Source organism: Colias philodice, chromosome 18, assembly GCF_061535455.1.
Source record: "Colias philodice isolate Cphi_HAF_F1 chromosome 18, ilColPhil1 Martin Lab GWU primary, whole genome shotgun sequence".
NCBI classification, from domain to species: Eukaryota; Metazoa; Arthropoda; class Insecta; order Lepidoptera; family Pieridae; genus Colias; species Colias philodice.
In genome coordinates, this window is record NC_143103.1 from 3,381,468 (window position 1) to 3,405,731 (window position 24,264).

The 24,264-nt window shown below is 34.5% G+C and overlaps 1 protein-coding gene across 1 annotated transcript in view; it reads right to left on the minus strand.

The window, feature by feature from the left end:
• Positions 1 to 24,264, minus strand: part of LOC149480322 (uncharacterized) — a 48,523-nt gene that overhangs the window by 5,511 nt on the left and 18,748 nt on the right. Inside the window, exons 2-7 of the mRNA XM_089706459.1 lie at positions 4,047 to 4,282; positions 3,347 to 3,582; positions 2,804 to 3,027; positions 2,228 to 2,441; positions 1,743 to 1,942; positions 99 to 237 (exon numbers count right to left, since the gene is read on the minus strand). Of these exons, the coding sequence (XP_089562585.1) occupies positions 99 to 237; positions 1,743 to 1,942; positions 2,228 to 2,441; positions 2,804 to 3,027; positions 3,347 to 3,582; positions 4,047 to 4,282 (1,249 nt within the window). The remainder of the gene's footprint in view (positions 1 to 98; positions 238 to 1,742; positions 1,943 to 2,227; positions 2,442 to 2,803; positions 3,028 to 3,346; positions 3,583 to 4,046; positions 4,283 to 24,264) is intronic.

Consider the following 24,264-nt stretch of genomic DNA (forward strand, 5'->3'; position numbering starts at 1 on the left):
ACGCGAGTTTAAGATTTTATACCCATTACAGAAAAAGTGCTCAACGCCGCTAAAGAAATTTTCACTTCAAAAACTTAATTAAAAAATAATCAACAAACCTCAGCCCCCCTTAGTTCCACAGCATACGAGGGCGGATCACCCTTGACCGCGGCATCTCTGGAACTGTGTATGCGCAATACTCCATCGCGACACGAAACCCATCCACGTTTGTATGCACGTAGCGTGAAGCGTTGGCGGCTGTTGGCGGAAATTGTATTTTAAATACAGACAAATAAGGTTCATTTTCGATCATTTCATGAATAATATGCAACTTTTCACAAGGAAAAATAGGCCACATGCTATTTTACGTGAGTGTCAATTCAATGTAAAGGAAAAGAGTCAGGATTTGGGTCAAAGGGCCAGCCAGTCAGTTCCATAAAATAAACTTTAGGCATAACTATAGTATAAACAACAATATAGTTTTAGAAAAGTACTTATATCTAAGTAAATTTGTACATTGCGACGCGGTTTTAGGTAAGTAAGGTAAGTGTTCCTTTTTATTATTTTCTTTAACCTTCATATAGTCATAATATACACTCAAATAGTATAATATCAAAAATATTTACATAGTAATTAAAATAAAACATTGTTAGTAGATATCACACTAATTAGGAAATCTTAAACGAAACTTAATTTATTTTTAATTATACTCGCATCAAAAATATATACAATCGCTTGAAAAGTAATTAAAATGTTAGATAAGGGATAAATATAACACCACGGGGTAACAAAATGACTCTTACACACAAAACTCGCCATGAAACTTTCTTTGTAGCACGCCCCAAACAACGTTCAATGGAAAATATATAAAATATCATAAATATTAATAAAATAATACTGCAATATGTATAAATATGAATAATAATAGACTAATACAGTCACTACTGATATAATAAAGAAAATATACTGATAAATACTCAAATAGCATAATAGTTCAAACAAGTATCAACTTGATTTCAGTATCGTGCTATTTGTACGTATCCATTTATAATGAATGTACTTAACCTATTCATATGGCCATATATTAGAAGTTATATTATTTTGTGTTTTAATTTTTCCATGTTGTCGCAAAAGTACACTAGTCTATTCCACTTTATTTGCGATAAGTTAACCCATTTCATCATTGCCAAATTTTGTTTCCATTGCAAAGACACAAACACATAGGTATATAACCTTAACGATAACGATATCGATAACGATATCGCAGCTAAACCCAAGAAATTAAGAATTATGTATTACTAGGTTTCCGCCCGCGGCTTCGCTCGCGTTTTCAAAGGAAAACCCGCATAGTTCCCGTTCCCGTGGGATTTCCGGGACAAAACCTATTCTATGTGTTAATCCAAGTTACCCTCTATATGTGTGCTAAATTTCATTGTAATCGGTTGAGTAGTATTTGCGTGAGAGAGTAACAAACATCCATACATCCATACTTACAAACTTTCGCCTTTATAATAGTAGTAGGATGAATAAAAAAAAGACTCGTTGCACTCTGGGAGTGCCGGCAGAAGTGAAAACTTGATTATTAACGTTCAGCATGTTTGATATTTTGGAATGGTATCCGTCTTACGCATGGAATATAAGGGCTAAAAAAAAAAAGAAATCTGTCTTACGCTTTTTCGATCAGGCCACGTGTCCTGACGCGAGTTTAAGATTTTATACACAACGCCGCTAAAGAAGTTTTCACTTCAAAAAGCTCAACTTACCCTCTATACTTCAAATATCCCGCCAATTCCGGTACATGCGTGATATCGGGTCGAGCTGGTGGTCCACCTTCGAGCTGCACCTGCAACTCACTGAGAGCAGCATCTATCTCGTCTTCTGGAGCCATTCCAGCGCTGCTGTTGTGGGATCCGTCTGCTGCTTCTACACCACCACCCGCTAGGGTCTGCAGCTCGATTTGTAGCTGGAAAATTGGAAAAGATTGGTGGAAATTTTACAGAAGAACTTTTAGGAAAACAAAGAAGTGTTACTGACAAAAATATTGTACACGATAAGACGCTGGAAGACTATTGGGTCAGAATTACGAAGCTCATTGTTTTCATCTCAACGTTGCTAATAAACGTTCCTTAATAGGATTAAGGAAAATTCAATTTTTAATTGTTTTGTCTTTTAGTTTCAGTTCTATTGTGTGATCTGAGGCCTAAACTAGACCTCAACATTGTCTACTGCCTCCCAAACCCATAATTACCTGTAATGCTGCAAATAACAGCATCTCCTCCTCCGTGCAATGCACCTCCTGGTTGAGGATCTGCCAGCGAGCCTGCTGGTACAGCTGGTTGAGCCGAGATGCATCTTGAGCCCGAGGTGTTAGGTCGAAGAACGAGTAGAACTTGAAGCGCAGCTGTAGCGTGTCCCATTCGCGGACGTATTGCTCCATTATGGAGAGGGAGGAGTCTAGCCAACTGCGGACAAAATGGTTGGTCTAGTTTCAATTATATTATTTTTTATAATCATTTGATACACAATGTAGATAAGTTTGGTAAATAGTTATTTTTTATTCAGAGTTAAAAACACGTTATTCTTTTTTTAATTAAAGGAAGACGAAATATAACTTTTGATTGTGTCAGTTAACTGTTCGCTATAAACAAACAATTTATATTTCTAATCAGGATTCCAATTTTTGTCGAGTTGGAGTTGTTCAAATTTCGATATCATTATTACTTTGTATTTCATTGCAGATATTTTAATATAGTTTCAAACATTCAAGAAACAAATCTCAAATTGCTTTTTAAGCCTTACTTAATTATTCATCATCATTACTCACCCGACATTCATTCTAGCACGTTCCATCAGTGACTTGGGCGTGAGCAGCGATTCGCGCGACTGACTGTCTGGTTCGAGTGGTGAATCAGCCAACGAGAGGTCAGCTAGCGAGTCCAGTGCGTCCATGGAGGCGGCCCGTGGCGGGGTACCGCAGTAACCACCATCGCTTGACCCGTCGCTTTGCGTGCTGTATATGTGACCACCGTACCGACGGAGCGTGCCATTCTAGAGAGGAAAATTGAATAGTTATTGGGAAATCTTGAAAACGTCAGTAATCTATTACGAAATATAACATTTCAAGACCATTTATAAGTTTATTTTAATGATGAAATCATGCGTTACCTGAAGATTTCAAGACATATATAAAAAATATCACTGTCCAAACTTACATGGCGTAGGACGTAGGTTTAACAATATGAAATACTTGATCAAATACTTATACGGTACGATGCATTTGAATTCAATAATAGGAAAAAATCATAAAATGGGAAGCTAATTTGAATCGAATTATTAACCAAAAACATCAGAAAAATACGAAACTAACCTGTTGTGAAGCCACTGGAGTAGCTGACAAAGACCTCGGGGGTGGTGGAGTAGCTGGACACGCCAAAGACCTATCAAGACTGTTCGAAGAGCCCCTGGTTGCTGCTATGAATGTATTTGTGTCTGGCGGTTGAGAGGCTTTGATCTTCTTAGCTTCTTTCAAGTTCTGGTAGTTTTGCTTTAGATGGGATGGTTCGAGGGGATAGCAAAGTGATAGTTCTTCTGGATGCCTTATACCTGAAATTGTTATAATACTTTGAAAATTTAGACTATGTAATTCTGTATATTACGTAATTGTCTAAACTAATTCTTACAAGGAACATTATTTATTTACAGGAATAGGATTGTATCTTTGTAACTGAACCTGGTATTTTTTTTAATTGTTTACTTTAATTTTGTTGCAAATTCTTCAAATAAAGTTAAAACTATGATACAATCAATTACTGGAACTTATTGTTATAAATTAACTCCTCAAATTAAACTGGGTACAAGGAACATCGCGAATTTAGATCACCCACCAATTTAGATCGTTTATTCATTACAATCCCTGCATTCTCAGTAGTCTATCGTTTCTGCGAAAAATAATTTAAGCTCCTAATCTCGAAGCGACGCTGCAGCTGCTTCTGTCATATCATACTCTTTCTTCCCTTTTATATTTATTTTTTGGTAGGTTCCACATCCCTACAGGAACTTGAACTCACCTAAACTCTTGCATAGCTGAACAACAGCACTGAACGTGTCAATGGAGAAGTCGATCTTGCAGTCAATATATCTCAGGTCTGGTAACTGGATCCTCAGCGGTTTGTGCATGGGGGTGAAGTGGAGGGCCGCGTCCGCGTGCACACCATACTGGTCAAGCGTGTGTTTGGGCCGCGCTAGCCATTTGTTGCGCGTCGGCCACCAGAGGGCGTGATCTGACCAGTCCTTTTTGAAATCTGGAATAGATGATGTGTTTGTTTATAAATGTTTTGGAATTTATAATGTTTGGTTTTTGGCTGTTTTATTTCTAGAATCTACAATAAATTAATGCTTAACTATAATATGCCTTTAACATTAATAAAAGAGTATCAACATGGAAACGATAGTTGGTAAAGAATTAAGAATTTAATGTAATCATTTACATTTTCAATTAGGTGAAATATTCTGGCATCCACCATTGTTAAAAGTGAATAGGAGTTTTATTAAAGAAAACGAATCTCCTATATTGGCATAACACTCGCATATTAGAGAAAGTCAAGTCTCATCTTAACAGATTCATTTGCAGTGAGTAACTACAGGCATGATAATCTCATTAGACACATGACACTAATGAAATTCCACGTGCCCGCTCGCTCAATTCCACTCGGCACTCGCATATCCAATGTGGTCATAAGATGGCTGTACACATCTTAAAACGAGTAAAATAACAGTCATCCGGTCTCAGGCTGCGGGCACAAAACGAACAAAAAAGCAATAAGCGATCAGATCTCAGGGGCCGTGACGTCACGAGGCAGTCCACATGATTTAGCAAGATGAACGTACTCTCACAAAGAGCCCTCCTACGAGTCGTTCTGTGATTGCATGTAGGTATGAAGGGGTCAAAGTACATTGGCTATCTCCACATTCATTTTGCTTCCCTTGCATGAGTCAGTCGGTTAAGCGGCGTCAAGCGGAATTCTAGTTCTAATTACATAAATGAATCACGAAGCTTTACACCAAGTATCTATATTTTAACTGCTGTCGCTCTTATAACTGCTTTAGTTTAGTACGTTGACGCAACGTAGTGAACAATGTTGACACAGTATGAGCGGTAAAACAAACACTTAAAATGTTTTGACAAGCTTTTACCACATTATGTATAACATGATATCTAGTGCTGGCCACAAAGAAGTCAACTTCACACTCATCACAGCTTTGATAGATATGAGTGTACGCAAGTAATATCGAACTTTTATTGACCTGTAAAATTTTTATGACCCAACGGCCGTTGATATTAAGATTTCCAGCGCCATGACATTATGTAATGTGGCAACTTGGGGCATCTATGTATAATACATGTTTATTGGTTTTACGATCTCTTTACCTCCGTTAGAGTCGGATGCATAACTTACTGTTTTCGACATCTACGAACTACAAACAGACAAGATTTACAGCCGGTAGGCGAACATAAATCAATAACGTAAGAAATATTTATTTACAAAATATTTTAAAGATATTGAATAAAGGCATATGTATTATTCAAATGAGCGCGATATTTGAGATGTTTTTAAATAAAAACTTGTCTTTGAATATTATGAATGAAATGCCAAAAGTCGCCATTCAATTATGTTGTACGCTAACCTATACTATTGCTTTATGTGTTTGTACTTAAACATTAAAGTATTCAGAAGCCTTTGCTGAATCACTGTCAACGTTCCCTTGAAATAATATCTAGCTTCTGGGAACTAATGTAAAGCTTTAGTTTACAAACTTTAGCCAGAAAACTAACCATCTCGCGTTACAAACAGACAACTCCACCGACCGTGAGCGGCCAGCGCACACCGTGACTCACGGCTCGAAATATTGCGATTTTGTTAAATACCCGTAAGGTCACCAGATTCCGTGAAGGTCAATATGATATAAACATTATTCGTCTGTGTTATGCGCTCCACTTTATTGTATTTTTGGGCATTGGCGCGTGTAGAGCACTTATTTATCCACACAGAATACATTGCTTGGATTGGTTGTTTTTCTTTTTGGACCAACCAGAAAGCATATATCTTACATTAAACATACTACATCAATGTAACAAATCGCCACATATTGTGTTGCTAATTGTAACACTCAAGAACGGCTCGACAAATTGGGCTCATTTTTTTAACGTTTTTTGCACAAGAAAAAAGGTTCAACACGAAAAAGGGGCAATATCGCAGAAAAACGTCTACTGGGACACCTATTACTTATTAAATAAAAATAAACTTAGATTTCCATATATTTATTTTCATTCTTTTCAAATTTATTGTTATCAAATACTTTTCCCTATTAACTCATCTCGTACAAATGCATAACATAACAATGCAAATGATATAATACCGTAGAATACAAGAAAACATTCACATGAATATTTTAACATACATTTGCATGTGGCGTCTCCGGTATTTAGCAATCCTTCACAAGTTAGTTGGAAAATACAATATTCCTGGCTATTAAACTTATATAATATTTATCTTCTTTATTTAATTAGATCTTCCTGTTTGTTTAATATTCTACACAGGCACAAAACAAGCGCATATTCGCGATGCATTGTAAATACAAACAATAATGATGTATTACAATCGTTTATACCATGTTTATGGACACGAGGCGCATAAATGCCTTGCATTCCAAGGAAAAAACCACAATCAAGCAGAACATGATATTTACATACATATGATTAGTTATTCTATAATACGTACAATGTACATCTAGTTTTAATAATATTATAAAGCTAAAGAGTTTGTTTGAACGCGCTAATCTCAGAAACTACTGGTCCGATTTGAAAAATTCTTTCGGTGTTAGATAGCCCATTTATCGAGGAAGGCTATAGGCCTTATATGTATATGGGTATATATCATCACGCTAAGACCAACAGGAGCGGAGCAATGCGGGTAAAACCGCAGGACACCAGGCATAGCTAGTCATGGATAACTGATAAATGATAATAAACGCAATTGATAAACCAAAGATGAAGGATTCAATGAATACGTCACTCTCAAGATATTTTAATTGGCGCATATATTAATCAACAATATACGAGTTGAGGTTAATTAATTATTCCAGTTAGCTATGATGATTATTTCTTATATGGACTCACGTTCAATGCCGAGGTACCAAGTGACTATTATGGGGTCTTACTAGATTCAGTTCCATGCATATATACCCACTTAAACAGATACATAGCAACAAAGAATCGATATATACTAACGTTCTTGGAATTTATCGGAACTAGACGTCCACCTTAACATTTTTTATCGCCGACTCTAGACATAAAACTTATACCTTGTCGTTGGTATGTATGCAAGAATTTTGCAATAAACAAAACTTGTTTATGCTGCGCTAGCACCTAAACTAATATAATTATATTAAATAACACTATGCAATCAAGGAAGTTATGAATTTTTGGTTTTCCCGATAGCAAGTTGGGAGAAACAGTTAATCCTTCAAAGGACAAATTATTGTTTGAATAATATTTTATGGTCCTAGTATAGATGGTATAGGTACATCCACTTATATGAAATAGTTTAAAAACAAATACTAACATTTTTTTATCATCATAATAAACGTACGTGACACGATTTTAATAATTATATTCTTATCATTCTAATCATTCTAATATTCAGAATATCGTGTCATTTTGATCACCAAGGTCAACACATCATTGGTAAGTACACAAAATTACAGAATACGTACATATACTTGCATTTTGTCACTTTTCCTTTATATGTTTTGGAATCAATATGGACACTTCTTATACACACTACTATGTCATATACTGCAAAGGTATCAAATGGTAAAATAAACAAATAATTTCTAGACGAAGTCAATCAAAAAGTGGCTCTACGCCGTAAGAGTTTTCTTCACACTTTAACACTGCAAAATAGTCGATTGTTCAAGTTTCAAACAACGCGTAAGCAGAGAAATTACGAACACGACACTATCAACATTTGTATGAATATCAAAGAACTTTCCAGACACGATGCACTTTACGAAAGTGCAGCTAGAACCATGACACAATTAATATAACGCTATAACAATTTACAGCTTAACATTTACTTTATGACGAGGAGTCATAACAATGATATCTTAAAGCAGTATTATTTCCAGTGTGGAAGAATGACAGCGCTATGTGGGTCGTCTAGTGCCATCACTTTCCCACACTAGAAACAATACTGCTTAAGACATTATGTTAACCTCCAGTATGCACGGACGGTAAACAGTGGGTAATTAAACAAAACCGTTATCAAGTAAATAAATCTTATACCATTCGTTAAACATAGACAACACATGCTTCCACTTTCATGGTTATTTACATTTGGTATTTACTTTGTGGCTGCTGATGCCTATTGAATTAACCGATTGAGTACTATTTTAGGGTGGCAGTCGGAAGCGTTTTATATACATATTAGTAATTAGGCTAAGAATATTTTCTCCTAGAATACCAGTTAACAGATAATAATATATGACTATAAAAGAATAGAACTAGATTATTATTGCAATGCTAAGGTTGAGCAAGTATTCATGAATGTACCTGTTATACTTTAGAAATTGGCAATTCTCCTCCTTTGTCAGATATATTCATTATCGACATCTGGAAGTGTAAATCGATTCAGGTAAATATTCACACCCGAAGACGTGGAATATAATTTTACTTGTAAAATTGCCAATAATCGTATAGGAGCTAGCAAGAAGCAACGTTGACAGGAGAGAATTTTAGTATAGTTGGTTCTTTGATATACTGTTTCTCTTCCTATTTCGGTTAGAGTCCGGTCTGTCTGGCTGGCCGTAGTGGTTGCGTTTATCAGTGCGCATCTTATCTGCACAGGAAAATATCCGTAATTTAAAGTCATTTATTAACGCGTAATTTTTAATCTTTTGCCTTTAGAGTTTAGATAGATCCATCAGACATACATTTTTTATTGCAAGACGTTTTTTTCGTTGTTAAGGCTGCAGTCTAGCAAAATTGCGTTTTCAACAAGTTATTTGACAATTTTTTCCCGGCTAATGAAATGATAAACTGAATTTTTTTTTCTTGTTTATCAATTAGTGTTATATACGCAATGCGCGTGAATTTTTTCACATTTATAAAGTTACTTTATGTAACCTTAATCAGGCCTTCAAGATAAGTCTCTTTCCCCCAAAGACATTTCGAGCTAAGTTTGTGCACTCACTACGTTGCAACCGATTACAATTTATACAATCTGATCAGCGCATTATTATCCTTATATAGTCGTTATTAAAAACTGCTGAATACAATTGCCGAAAAACTTATGATTTTCTTAATTAGAACGTTATAAATTCATTAAATTTCCCATTTTTTGCCTTACAAAATCTATTGATAAATACTGCTAAAAGTTATTTTTTCCATTAATTTATTCGAGTTGGTTGAAGACCAATGAGTATTAATCCTTTAAAAAAATTTTTTTTTTAATTTTGATAATTCTTTAAATATTAAAAAAATATTTAAAATAATTAGGAAAAATCCTAGCGAATTTCTTTAGTCGCGCTCCTTGGGCCGGAGCGTTCTGACGTGTGCTCTACGCTCGATTTTCCTTCATACCGAAGTGAAAGTTGCTCTACTTCATTAAATTTAATATTTTTGTTAATTGATTATTTTTATCTTAGTTTTGTGCAAATATTCGTATTTTTAAACATTTGATTTCGATATGGAAAATAAACAAAAAAAATACGCGTGTAACTACTAGAAAAAAAATTATCTTCGAACATAAAGTTAATGAAACCTATATACATAAATAATTAATATATTAAAAAAGAAAAGCATATTACATAAATATACAACATACATAATTACATTATAATTTGTATGTTATAGAATTATAGAAACTTTACTACATATATATTGACTAGGTTGTAAGGGGAGCAAGCAATGTGAAACATTTAGTTACGATGCAACTAAAGCTGGCCTACCTGCCTTATGATTAGATAATTTTTATATTTATTTTTAAAATTAGTCACAGATTGAATGTTACGATAAGGAGGAGGCAGGTTATTCCAACATTTAGTTGCATTGTACTTAAAACTGCCTCTGAATGCGTTTGTATGAAATTTTTGAAAATACATTATATACGGAGTTGCCCTAGTATTATACCTGCTGTTTATATTACGCCCCCAAGTTATTTTATTATGGAGATACTCAGGTTTAGTAGACTTTACTATTCCAAATAGTAAGGTGGCAAAATGCATGTGCCTTCGATTTTCCATATTTAATATTTTGGCTTTATTAAGATAAGGTGATATATGATGCCTAGAAGGTATGTTCCAGCAAAATCGAGCACATGCATTTTGAACCCGCTGAATAGCATTTTTAGTTCTTTTAAGTAAACGAGGGCCGTATACAGTATCTCCATAATCAAATTTTGAGAGAATTAATGTTTCACATAATCTAACCTTTACTTCAGAATTTATATAACGCTTCAGACGATATAGGACCTTAAGACGATAAAAACAATTTGAAATTATTTTGTTCACATGTTTTTCAAACCTCAAACCTTCGTCAAATATAATTCCTAGATTGCGAGCTTCATTAACACGTTGCAGGACCGTGCCCTTAATTGACACTTCTATATTTTGCTGTTTTTCAAGCTTCTCAATTTGTTTTGCTGTTCCCATAATAAGATATTTGGTCTTGTCTGGATTGAGAATCAGTGTATTATTTTCAGACCATTTCACTATCCTATCCAAATCGGCCCCTAGATTTTTCAAAGCTGTCTGTATTTCGTTGGGTGGAAATGATATGTAGAGCTGTATGTCATCCGCATACATATGGTATCTGCAGTTTTTTAAACAGTCCCCTATATCTCCGGCATATAGAATAAATAGTAACGGTCCTAGAATCGACCCTTGCGGAACCCCCCTCCCAACTGACCTCACGTTAGAATAAGACGTAGTTCCATCATCTTGCTGTTTGGACTGGAGTGAATCATTCGTTAAAAATAGAATATTTAAAAAATTATGTAACGTTTAGGCAAAATAAAATGATGGACCATTATCAAGATTTTACATAAATTGCCTACTGTCAGAATTGATTGATTCGAGACTTCAGCATTCGATGCCCATCAAGGACCCATCCTATATCATTCAAGCGATTGAAAAAAAAGAGATAAATCCAGTGCAACCGATAAAGCATCAGAATGCTAGCAAAAGATTTATTAGGTTTATCAATATAAATCTATATATTATACATCTTCTTATATATAAAAATGAATCGCAGAATGTGTTGGTAAGCGCATAACTCGAGAACGGCTGAACCGATTTCGATAATTCTTTTTTTATTATATTCCTTGAAGTACGAGGATGGTTTTTACGTAGAGAAAACGTAAATATGTACCACGGGCGAAGGCGGGGTGGACCGCTAGTAATATAATAAATCTGTAGAAGACGCGAAGACCGACATCCGCGCGGACGGAGTCGCGGGCGGAAGCTAGTCAGAAATAAATGTCTTTTGTTTTCATTTGCGTATTTTTCTATTTTATAATTTTTTAACACAAACATTACATTTTTTTTTATTATATACAAAATTTGTTTATCCGTTTTATTAGTTAAACTGAACAACTTTCACTGAGAAACTTAGGTCGAAAAAAATGTATAGAGTTATGCATTTTGTATGGAAAGCTTATTTTTTTTATATTTCGTCCAAATTTCTTTGTAAAAGTTGATCAGTTATATAAACATGAAGTTGAAGATATCAATAGAAAGTATGTATTCGCAAATTTTGTGTACTGATAAAAAAAAATCACCCGGTGTAATTTTCACGAAAATTGTTTCAAATTGTCATTTTTGGTACTTATTACGAATATTAAATTATGCATACGAATGATTTAATTTTTAAAAATTAAGTGGAGCAACTTTCCCTTAGTACATTTGTATTATTTACATATAGGATGACAGGATGCATTTGTTTGCACTACTAGACCAAGCCCTTAAATAGGTGCCAAACGCAATTTTTTATTTCAAAATCATTAAAATGTCATCGAAATAAGTGAAATTCCATCAACATGAGTCCCCGTGAAGGATAAGTAATCACTATGTTAACGTCTTGCAATAAAAAAAATCTGAGTTACTCCCTAGTCGCGCCTAAAGAAGTTTTACTTCAAAAAGTGTGTGCGTGTAACCTTTACGCGCGATTGAAGTAAAACTTCTTTGGCGTTGACGACATATATCACTGAAATGATTAAATATTAACTTAAATAAATAAATATTATATTATAATTTAATTATATTTATTATTCATGTGCTTAACAAAGATTATTTAAATGTTATATTAATATTATTCATTCGAAACAGGTAATTGAATGTCATCATAATTATTCTTACGTACGAAATTATAGGTTTGTGGTAACTATAATGTGAAACATAAATTTTATTCTCTAAATTTGCTACTTTTCTTGAAAATACAGCATCTATCGTTGTACCGAAACGCGTTGTTGAATGAAGTCGAGAAGTATTCATAGATAAATCAAATTTTTCTTCTAAAAAATCAATTAACGGCTGAGATTCCTGAGAGCGAAAATTAACATTAAAATCTCCAGTTAGAATCATCGGTAATTCATGATAATTACTATTTAAAAGTCGAGAACCTTCAATTGTGAAGTGAAGTAATTGCTGATGAATAAATTTTATGATATTTGTCAGGCTAGTATTTGTAGAAATATAAATAACAACGATAATCACAGGTTGGTCATTCGTATTAACACATCGAACCAAGGCGATGTCACCAATTTGTGAAACCTCATCGGAAATTTGTGATAATATAGTTGATGAAATATTTTGAATTGGTGTTACATTGTTCAGTGTATCTGTAGATGAATGATATACAGCTACTCCACCAGCAGTTGAGTTGGGTCGTTTGTATTGGGTAACGCAATAAAAATTTTCAATAAGAATTTGTTCGTCATTTTTCATCCAAGTTTCGGAAAATAACAGCAATGTGGACCTTTTTAATACTTTATCATTCAGATCAGAAACATGAGCACGTAAACTTTGGCAGTTGAAGGAAAATAGTGTAATGTTACTCTCATTTACAAGGTTATATAATTCTTCCTGTTGTGTTATTAGGCGAGAATTTGAAAGTCTTTCAAATTCACACTGTAAATCAACTATTCCCCCTGGACGCTTTCTTCCATGATAAAATTTGTTGTCATCGGTGTTTGAGACAATGAACAATCCATTTATATCAGATACTCGTGATAATGCTACATATAACAGCTGCTGACTGTCACTTTTATTGTATTCATAAACGATTTGATCAAAAGTACCACCTTGAGACTTATGTATTGTAAGCGCACAAGCAGATACTAATGGAAAGTGATTTCTCTTTGCAAATATTGTCTTATTTCTATTCATTGGTACAGATGACGATCTTCGTAAAATTGGGACTGCTGTTCTACTAATGTTTAGAGTTTGAATATGATGGGCAGCTTTTTTCCTAATTTTCTCTCCTATCTTACCAGGAAACTCAAGCCATAAGCGTATGATGTTATCACTGTCATCACGTTCAATATACACTAACTTTCCAACACAACCGTTGGCTAAGCCATCAGATACTAATAAAATAAGTAATAATGTAAAATTTGTTAAGAACTAATATGATTTCATAAGGCGATCCTCCTGTATCAATAACTGACATTTTATGAAATTGTTGGCGTACATATGCTTCTTGTTCAACTGAATGACAACCTATATACATATCTGTTGCTATGGATACTACTTTGTCTTCAGCAATATTTAAAATAGATTGATTATAATCCGCAACATGTTTATTTTTATTTTTAATTTACTTATTTTAAAAGTAATAAATAAACAATTTAAAATAATGTTTTTAAAACTGTTGAATTTTTCATTCACTTTGCTATTCACAATTGATCCGTTTGAAAATTTGAAAATAAATAATCCTAATTGATTATGATATTTGCCACTAGCTGGCGTATAAGTCAAGAAGCGTGTAGTATATGACATATACTTACAACCAATCAGAATTATTATTTTTAAATGGCGGAAACTACACAGACTATAGTAAGCGTTACTTCCGTCAGAAAAAAAATCTGAGTTACTCCCTAGTCGCGCCTAAAGAAGTTTTACTTCAAAAATTTATGTCTGATGGATCTATCTAAAGGCAAAAGATTAAAAATTACGCGTTAATAAATGACTTTAAAGTTAAGTATATTTTCCTGTGCGCACTAATAAACGCAACCACTACCGCCAGCCAGACAGCCCGGACTCTAAGAGCGAGCGCCCACGAGCAACTTTGTCTCCGCAACAATTTTGTCTCCGCAACTATTTTGTCTCTCCAGCCATGGGCTAGTATGAAAGTGCGCGTACGTAGCGACGCAACTCCCGGGAGACTTTTTTGTCCGCGGGTTCGGAGACAAGCCCGCGACGCAACTGTCGCCCTATCTATTGGTTTCAATGCAAGTGCGCGCACGGCGACAAAAATGTTGCCAGGCGACGGCCGCCGGCCAGTTGCCGCGTAACCGGCGTAGCGATAATACCTATTTATGTCAACGTATTTATTCTCGTACACAGTAGTTTTAACCGACTTAAAAAAAAGGAGGAGGTTATCAATTCGGCCGGTATATTTTTTTATGTATGGACACCGATTACTCCGAGGTTTCTGAACCGGTTTACGTGATTCTTTTTTTTTTTTGATGCGGAATGGTGTGGAATTGGTCCCATAAATTTTATTCGGATAAGCCCAGTAGTTTTTATTTTATGAGCATTTTTGTCTGGTCTCGATGACTTAATTGAAATGTAGCAAGTAACTTTGATTCATTTCCAGGTAACCGATTGAGCTGAAATTTTGTATACGCATGTAAATTGGATAGCGATGAAACATTATTATGACATAGAGCTGATTTTATGATGGAGTCGGAAGGTGGTCATAGGAACTTAGTAATATATTGACTCAACTTTATCGAGTTTGGGCTCGTTTGATTCGTGTTGAAAAATACACTAAAAAGTATTAAATAAAAACTAATTTACTTTTTACAATTACGATTACATATCTATACTAATATTATAAAGAGGAAAGGTTTGTAGGTATGTATGGTTTTCAGTTTTCACGCATAAACTACTGAACCGATTACAATGAAATTTAGCACACATATAGAGAGTAACTTGGATTAACACATAGGATAGGTTTTATCCCGGAAATCTCACGGGAATGGGAACTATGCGGGACAAGAGCACAGACCACAACCGTCTCTTCGAAAACCATGTTGATAAATGAAGAAAATTTTAAAGAAAAAGTTGCGTTGCTGTCGCTTTCGTGAGCGCATCGTTCAAAACTTTGCGAGGAGACAGCGACAGAGACAAAATAGTTGCTGGGCAACTAAGTTGCTCGTGGGCGCTCGCTCTAACCGAAATAGCAAGAGAAACAGTATATCAAAAACCCAACTACACTAAAATGACTTTTTTTAAAACGTTACTAGCTCCCGTACCATAAAGATTGTAGATTATAAGCTGATCAGTGATTACCATCTTTTGCAAATGATCTTTTATTTATTTATTTATTTATCTAAGTTATCATCCAAAGCGTTGATAGCGTAGAAAGTCTATAAAACCCACACACGATATTCGAACCACAAACCACGACCAATTAGGGTCTCTCAAACAGAGATCCGTTAGTAGTAACAATAGTATTCTGCACAGCTGTCCTTTTAAGATGAAAAATTTATCGGTGACATAAGCGTCGCGTGGGCGCGATAGATCTGATCTCCGCCCACCGCTTCCGTCGCGGAGGCGGTCTGCCACCTGATGGCTGTGAAGCAATCTCTGGCCAAAGGTTACAAATTATTTATAGCTATAGAGCCGCGGGGTATCCTTTTAGTTATGGTTATCTGGATCGCTTTATGGGAAAGAACGGAGAAATACTTCCATGGACATCATAAACGTTTTGTTTATGGATTGAAGTCTCAGGAACCTAGTTCTGCTCTAAGAAAAAATGTCTCTGTTGAAATGTTTACCTTCCTTAGTACAATGATAACATAATACTTAAATATAATTATATATTTTATTTGGTTTAACACTTCATATATTAACTATTAGCAATGGAATTAATCATTATTTATCAATATGCATAAACATATAGCTATGCATCTGGCATAAAAGGCTCCGTCGAGAAGTAATCAACAAGGACAAATCTTATAATACATGTTTATGACATAACCCAATGAATTCAATAACATCAAGCCAATTTGTGCTTATAAAGTGGTGTAACCGTTAGCGTTATTCATTGTTTCATTTAGATAACGCGACCTTTAGTCATCCCTGACCATTTTATCTAGTTTGTAAATGCAACACTGTTCTGCATAATACATATTACATAGCGTCATATCAATAATATAAATATATTATTTACAACTAACTATTAAATAATATTTTTTGCAAGATAATAATTATTTGACGATCATGAAGACTATGTACAGTCACGAGCAATAATATATGCCTAGGGGGCGATGTGCAAAAATATCTGTCACTAGAACAAATTCAATAATATCTGTCTGCCCGTATACAGCAAAAATATCTGACATTAATAGGCAGCATAATAAAGTGGCATCAAAATTATATGACGAAAATGTAGAGCAAATAATTGTGACAACCTCTCAAAGCATAAATATGTGACGTCACCTAGGAGGCAATAATATCTGACACAATTTTATATTTCTGTATTGTAAAATATAATTGATTCCTCACAAAAAGCATATGTGACACTAGCTTTCCGCCCGCGGCTTCGCCTGCGTTTTCACAGAAATACCGCATAGTTCCCGTTCACGGCATAAATATGTGACGTAGTATTTTGCATCGATTCCTCACACAAAGCATAAATATGTGTCACCAACTACGTGGCAATAATATCTGACACAATTTCATATTTCTGTATTTTGCATCGATTCCTCACAAAAAGCATAAATATGTGACATCAACTAGGAAGTAATAATATCTGACACAATTTCATATTTCTGTATTTTGCTTCGATTCCTCACACAAAGCATAAATATGTGACATCAACTAGGAAGCAATAATATCTGACACAATTTCATATTTCTGTATTTTGCTTCGATTCCTCACACAAAGCATAAATATGTGACACCAACTAGGTGGCAATAATATCTGACACAATTTTATATTTCTGTATTTTGCGTTGATTCCACACAAAAAGCATAAATATGTGACATCAACTAGGAAGCAATAATATCTGACACAATTTTATTTTCAATTTAATATTGAATTAATAGGTATAAAATAAATAAATTTTATTTTAACTACGTTGTTTTAAAACATGATTACCATATTAATTAATATGTGCCGTCGTTGTATACTACATATTGTATGTCTAGATATTATATCCTACTAGCTTAACACCCGCGGCTTCGCCCGCGTTTTCAAAGAAAAACACGCATAGTTTCCGTTCCTGTGGGATTTCCAGGATAAAAGCTCTCATAAGCGTTAATCCAAGTTACCTTCTATGTGTGTGCCAAATTCCATTGTTTTGTCTTTTATTTGTGTGAAAGAGTAACAAACATCCTTACATGATATGAACTTTCGCATTTATAATAATATTAGAAGGATATCATATCATGACAAAATTAAAGTATTCATATACTTACATGAATACCCACTTGGGTAGTTCTATTTTATTTGAAGGTTCAGTGTAACCTTCGTGTATTATTTAGAAATTGTTTTGTTATATTTGACGTTAGCGGCGTTTGACACGATTGCTCCGTTAGAGCCAGCGCGCACGAGCAACTTTGTCTCCGCAACTATTTTATCTCCGCAACTATTTTGTCTCTCCCACCTATGGGCTAGTATGAAAGTGCGCGCACGTAGCGACGCAACTCCCCATACAAATTGATGGGAGAGACAAAATAGTTGCGGAGACAAAGTTGCTCGTGCGCGCTGGCTCTTATTCATTTTCATTTACCTATAATATTGCTATTATTTTATTGAGTATCGAAAATTATGGCAAGTTATCATATTATCGTAATTTCATTTAAATAAAAAATATTTACAAAATATAATGTGTCTTTTGTTCATATTCTTACCCCAGCAAAATACAAAACACTAATTCAATAAAAAAACGTTTGGCCTTTTTAAAATCCTATCCTATCTTATCCTACTAGTCCTACTATAATCCTACTTCCTATCCTACTAATCTAGTATTATAAATGCGAAAGTTTGTGAAGATGTGTATGTGTGTGTTTGTTACTCTTTCACGCAAATACTACTGAACCGATTACAATGAAATTTAGCAGACATATAAAGGGTAACTTGGGTTACACATAGGATAGGTTTTATCCCAAAATTCCCACGGGAACGGGAACTATGCGGTATTTCTGTGAAAACGCAGGCGAAGCCGCGGGCGGAAAGCTAGTGTCACATATTTATGCTTTTTGTGAGGAATCAATTATATTTTACAATACAGAAATATAAAATTGTGTCAGATATTATTGCCTCCTAGGTGACGTCACATATTAATTATGCTTCGAGAGGTTGTCACAATTATTTGCTCTACATTTTCGTCATATAATTTTGATGCCACTTTATTATGCTGCCTACTAATGTCAGATATTTTTGCTGTATACGGGCAGACAGATATTATTGAACCCGTTCTTATGACAGATATTTTTGCTAATCTGCAAATGGTAATATATTTATGCTTCTGACTGTACAGTCACGAGCAATAATATATGCCTAGGGGGCGATGTGCAAAAATATCTGTCACTAGAACTAATTCAATAATATCTGTCTGCCCGTATACAGCAAAAATATCTGACATTAGTAGGCAGCATAATAAAGTGGCATCAAAATTATATGACGAAAATGTTACAGCAAATAATTGTGACAACCTCTCACGGCATAAATATGTGACATCAACTAGGAAGCAATAATATCTGACACAATTTCATATTTCTGTATTTTGCATCGATTCCTCATACAAATCTATACTAATATTATAAAGAGGAAAGGTTTGTATGTATGTATGTATGTATGGTTTTCACGCATAAACTACTGGACCGATTTTGATGAAATTTGGCACTGATAATCTTTAGGCCCTGATAAAGAACATAGGCTACCTTTTATTTCGAAATATGTACCACGGGTGAAGCCGGGGCAGACCGCTAGTCATAAATATGTGACATCAACTAGGTGGCAATAATATCTGACACAATTTCATATTTCTATATTTTGCATAGATTCCTCACAAAAAGCATAAATATGTGACATCAACTAGGAAGCAATAATATCTGACACAATTTCATATTTCTATATTTTGCATCGATTCCTCACAAAAAGCATAAATATGTGACATCAACTAGGAAGCAATAATATCTGACACAATTTCATATTTCTGTATTTTGCATCGATTCCTCACACAAAGCATAAATATGTGACACCGACTAGGTGGCAATAATATCTGACACAATTTTATATTTCTGTATCTTGCGTTGATTCCACACTAAAAGCATAAATATGTGACATCAACTAGGAAGCAATAATATCTGACACAATTTTATTTTTAATTTAATATTGAATTAATACAAAATAAATAAATTTTATTTTAACTACGTTGTTTTAAAACATTATTACCATATTAATTAATATGTGCCGTCGTTGTATACTACATATTGTATGTCTAGATATTACATATATCCTACTAGTTTAACACCCGCGGCTTCGCCCGCGTTTTCAAAGAAAAACCCGCATAGTTTCCGTTCCTGTGGGATTTCCAGGATAAAAGCTCTCATAAGCGTTAATCCAAGTTACCTTCTATGTGTGTGCTAAATTCCATTTTCTCTTTTATTTGTGTGAAAGAGTAACAAACATCCTTACATGATACTCACGAACTTTCGCATTTATAATATTAGAAGGATATCATATCATGACAAAATTAAAGTATTCATATACTTATATGAATGCCCACTTGGGTAGATTTATTTTATTTGAAGGTTCAGTGTAACCTTCGTGTATTATTTAGAAATTGTTTTGTCACATGTTTTGTTATATTTGACGTTAGCGGCGTTTGACACGATTGCTCCGTTATTCATTTTCATTTACCTATAATAATTAGCCTATAATATTGCTATTATTTTATTGAGTATCGAAAATTATGGCAAGTTATCATATTATCGTAATTTTATTAAAAAAAATATTTACAAAATATAATGTGTCTTTTGTTCATATTCTTACCCCAGCAAAATACATAACACTAATTCAATAAATAACGTTTTGCCTTTTTAAAATCCTATCCTATCTTATCCTACTAGTCCTACTATAATCCTACTTCCTATCCTACTAATCTAGTATTATTAATGCGAAAGTTTGTGAGGATGTGTATGTGTGTGTGTGTGTGTTTGTTACTCTTTCACGCAAATACTACTGAACCGATTACAATAAAATTTAGCAGACAAATAAAGGGTAACTTGGGTTAACACTTAGGATAGGTTTTATCCCAAAATTCCCACGGGATCGGGAACTATGCGGTATTTCTGTGAAAACGCAAGCGAAGCCGCGGGCGGAAAGCTAGTGTCACATATTTATGCTTTTTGTGAGGAATCAATTATATTTTACAATAGAGAAATATAAAATTGTGTCAGATATTATTGCCTCCTAGGTGACGTCACATATTTATGCTTCGAGAGGTTGTCACAATTATTTGCTGTAACATTTTCGTCACATAATTTTGATGCCACTTTATTTTGCTGCCTACTAATGTCAGATATTTTTGCTGTATACGGGCAGACAGATATTATTGAACCCGTTCTTATGACAGATATTATTGCTAATCTGCAAATGGTAATATATTTATGCTTCTGACTGTACATATGTCAAAAATAAAATAACACAGTTTGTTAACATTAGTCATAAATGAATTACGAAAATGTAGTTTTCCGATTGTTCCGTAGGAGTAACGTAAATTTAGATGGAAATTAAAACATAAAACAAAATTTTACGGCAATTTAAATAACGGAGATTCACTTTATTACCTGTAGATAAGGGCCACACATTAAGCTGTAAATTGATAATCCCAACACTAACGACAAATCGGAAACCAAAGGCCATAAAATCGATTCAAATCGTCCAACGATCAGGCAAGGTAAACTCTACTATGCCGAGGCAACAATAAACCAATCAAAAGTGAGCCCTATGCCAGAGCCAGAAGATGTATAATTAAAGAAAACTGTCTGAGATAATCGAACTACTTAACCAAGATAGAGATAATAAATTTGGAATTTTATTACGTCGATTACAGATAAAACGTTGGATGCGGCTGTAGCAATCTTAGAGGAAACTGTCAACATGGCCGGTCTTCAGGTCGTAATAAATGTATCCGTAAGGGATAGTGTGAGATCATACGCATTAAGCCACATTGAATTGTAACTCGCAGCTCTATTTTAACATCAAATGTGATTATGTTTAGCCCACGACCAATCCTTTTATGCTTCGGGTCCATGCATACCGCATAAATCGAATGATTGCTGCGCCTACTACATTCAAATACAACTCAGCCAAGCGAAATACAGAATGTTACGAATTTAAACCATGGCATATTCAAGTCTATTTCTTTAGGGACCAGAAAAAGATAGTAGAAATACAAATTTAAAACGAACAATACGGGAAATATGAGCTCTTATTCCTTTTATCGAAGTGTTTGCGACACTTTGCACAGTTTATAAACCATAAAAGGTTTATAATAACAATATTGTAATTTAATGTCGCAATTCGCCTCTACGGCACAATCGGACATCCACGTACGTGTATCGAAACGGAAAACCAACTATTTTACGCATTTGTCACTAATGACCAATGACCATATCGATCTAATAACAGGAAACTCAACAAAAACATAACATCTATATGAATAAAAATTATGGTCCGGGAGCCAGCAGCAGATTTTATGACCAAGTTCCTCTCAAGCGGTAATTAGTAAAATGCATCAAAGTATAGTATTATGAAGCCTCGTGAACGTCAGCTGGAGCTCGGTTGGGGGGAAGAGCGGTTGTAGCCTCCCGTATCAGCTGACGGTTTTTCCACCAAGATACAGCCAGCTGACATATATATTTATCCACAGTTACATATAAGCTATCATCAGGTAAATTTTTGTTTGAGAGGAAATAACGGAAAATAAATTTTTCTTTAAATTTAACTTTCATGTTCGAGACACCAGCTGACGTTATAATACACCATGTTGTAACCAGCTGACTATTTTTTTTCGTTGAGATATTGGGTTAGCTACAATTTGACAAATTTTTAGCTGAGAGGAAATGAATGAATGAATGTATTTTTTTTCCTATGTGCGTGGGAGGCTACAACCGCTCACCCCCCCAACCGAGCGCCAGCTGACGTTCACGAGGCTTTATAATACTATACTCTCATGCGTCTGACGAATTATCTCTTGAGAGGAAATAGTTAACCAAATTTGCACCTGGCTCCCTAACCATTACAATATATTTAAAAGATTACTTCACACGAATGAAGAGATAGATTTAGATATAAATCTGATTCCATCAGGAACAACGGTTCCATTGATAGTAAAACATCTGTCCGTAGTAAAGAACAGCTAGTAAGATCCAAGATTAGATAATAAACTGGTGTACGCTCTAGATTTTGGGTTGAACAACTGCGACAAAACAAAAATAAAGAAATAAGGTCAGGAAAATATCATGTCCACTGCCGCTTTTGTTGAATTATTCTATTACGTTACCAATGTCAATTCTGGAAGTGCAGCTTACCTTTACCTGAAACAAAAATAAATACATGAATAAAATATTCAAACACTAGGTACGCATATTTTCCGTCATCGCCCACTCCCAACAGTGGGTGAATAGTGAAAGTATGACACAGAGTAATCATTAAGTATTCCAAGTAGTATCTATTGCACCCGTAATGCTATTTAGATAATTACGAGGTCGCGTGTGTTTCGAAAGAAATAATCGTAGTCTACAATGCGGCATTTCATCAAGTTAATAAAATACTAGTCACTCAAATCATCAGTTTAATAAGCCTTAGAAACATCTGTAACATTATAAATTTAAACACATTGAAGATTTAAATTAAACACGAATGTTCTAATCCCATTTATCATTTCGAGATCAGTGACCGTGTATCTGTTTAGACAAATTATATAGTCTGCGGCCGCTTCAATTAGCAATTCTAGAGCAATTATCAATTGAGGCGCAATGCTCTGAAGCCTGCTATTAGCGAGGCGAAGCTAAATAATCATCCCCATCGAAGCCCCAAAAATGCTTCACGTGAAATATCGCAACAAACAGTTAAATACTGAAGTCATTGAACCAATTCAGATTTGGAACATTTTGTTTATTAGATACTTAACAGTCTGATAAAGGATGCGTAAAGAAATCTCGGCCAAGTAAATGTTTGTCCGATAAGGCGATGAGAGGAGCGCAGCGAATTTCTCGCATTTTTGGACAACATTATCTCATGTATTCTCACGATAAAATGTTGCAACATTTACTTCGCAGATTTATTGCTATCTGAGCCAACTCGTCTGTCAGTAATTTAGATCGGTTGGAACATCGTTTTAAAACTAGCGGGAGTGATGTCCGTCATCATCCACTTAGCACATTGCAAACCGTCGTCGCAGTCAATCAAATTGTTAACCTATGTCTTGCTACTTACAAACTTTTTATAACCATCTCAAAACCGTCAATAAAAGAGAAAGTAAGGCGTCAAAAGCACATTTATTTCTCTAAGAGTATTTATTATGTCTCTCACCTTTTATTAAAAACCTTTCACTTATAATTGGTGGGTCTGAAGATAATAAAGGTGCGTTTATTCGTGAAATGGTAAATTAATTATGTTTTTAATAATAGACGTTATTTTAATTATAGTGTCACTTTATCATAAATTATTACTTTAGCGTTCACATTACCATAATATATCAAATGCAACGCATGAAAAGCATGTGAATCTAAGTGCACTCAATCAACTTACCATACATTGACGTCACATTCAATATGGTAACCAGCTGTTACGACAGCTGCCATTGTGATTCTTTGAACATACGCAAATTGATAACGTATGTAATCTAAGCAGCGGAATGGACACCGCAAATTACAATTAGAAATCAGGCTGCATTCTTGGACATATAGACGTTTTTATATTCTTCAACATCCATAAACAAATGTCGGAATCTCGTTGGGAAAACAAGAGTTTTTGCGATAAAAA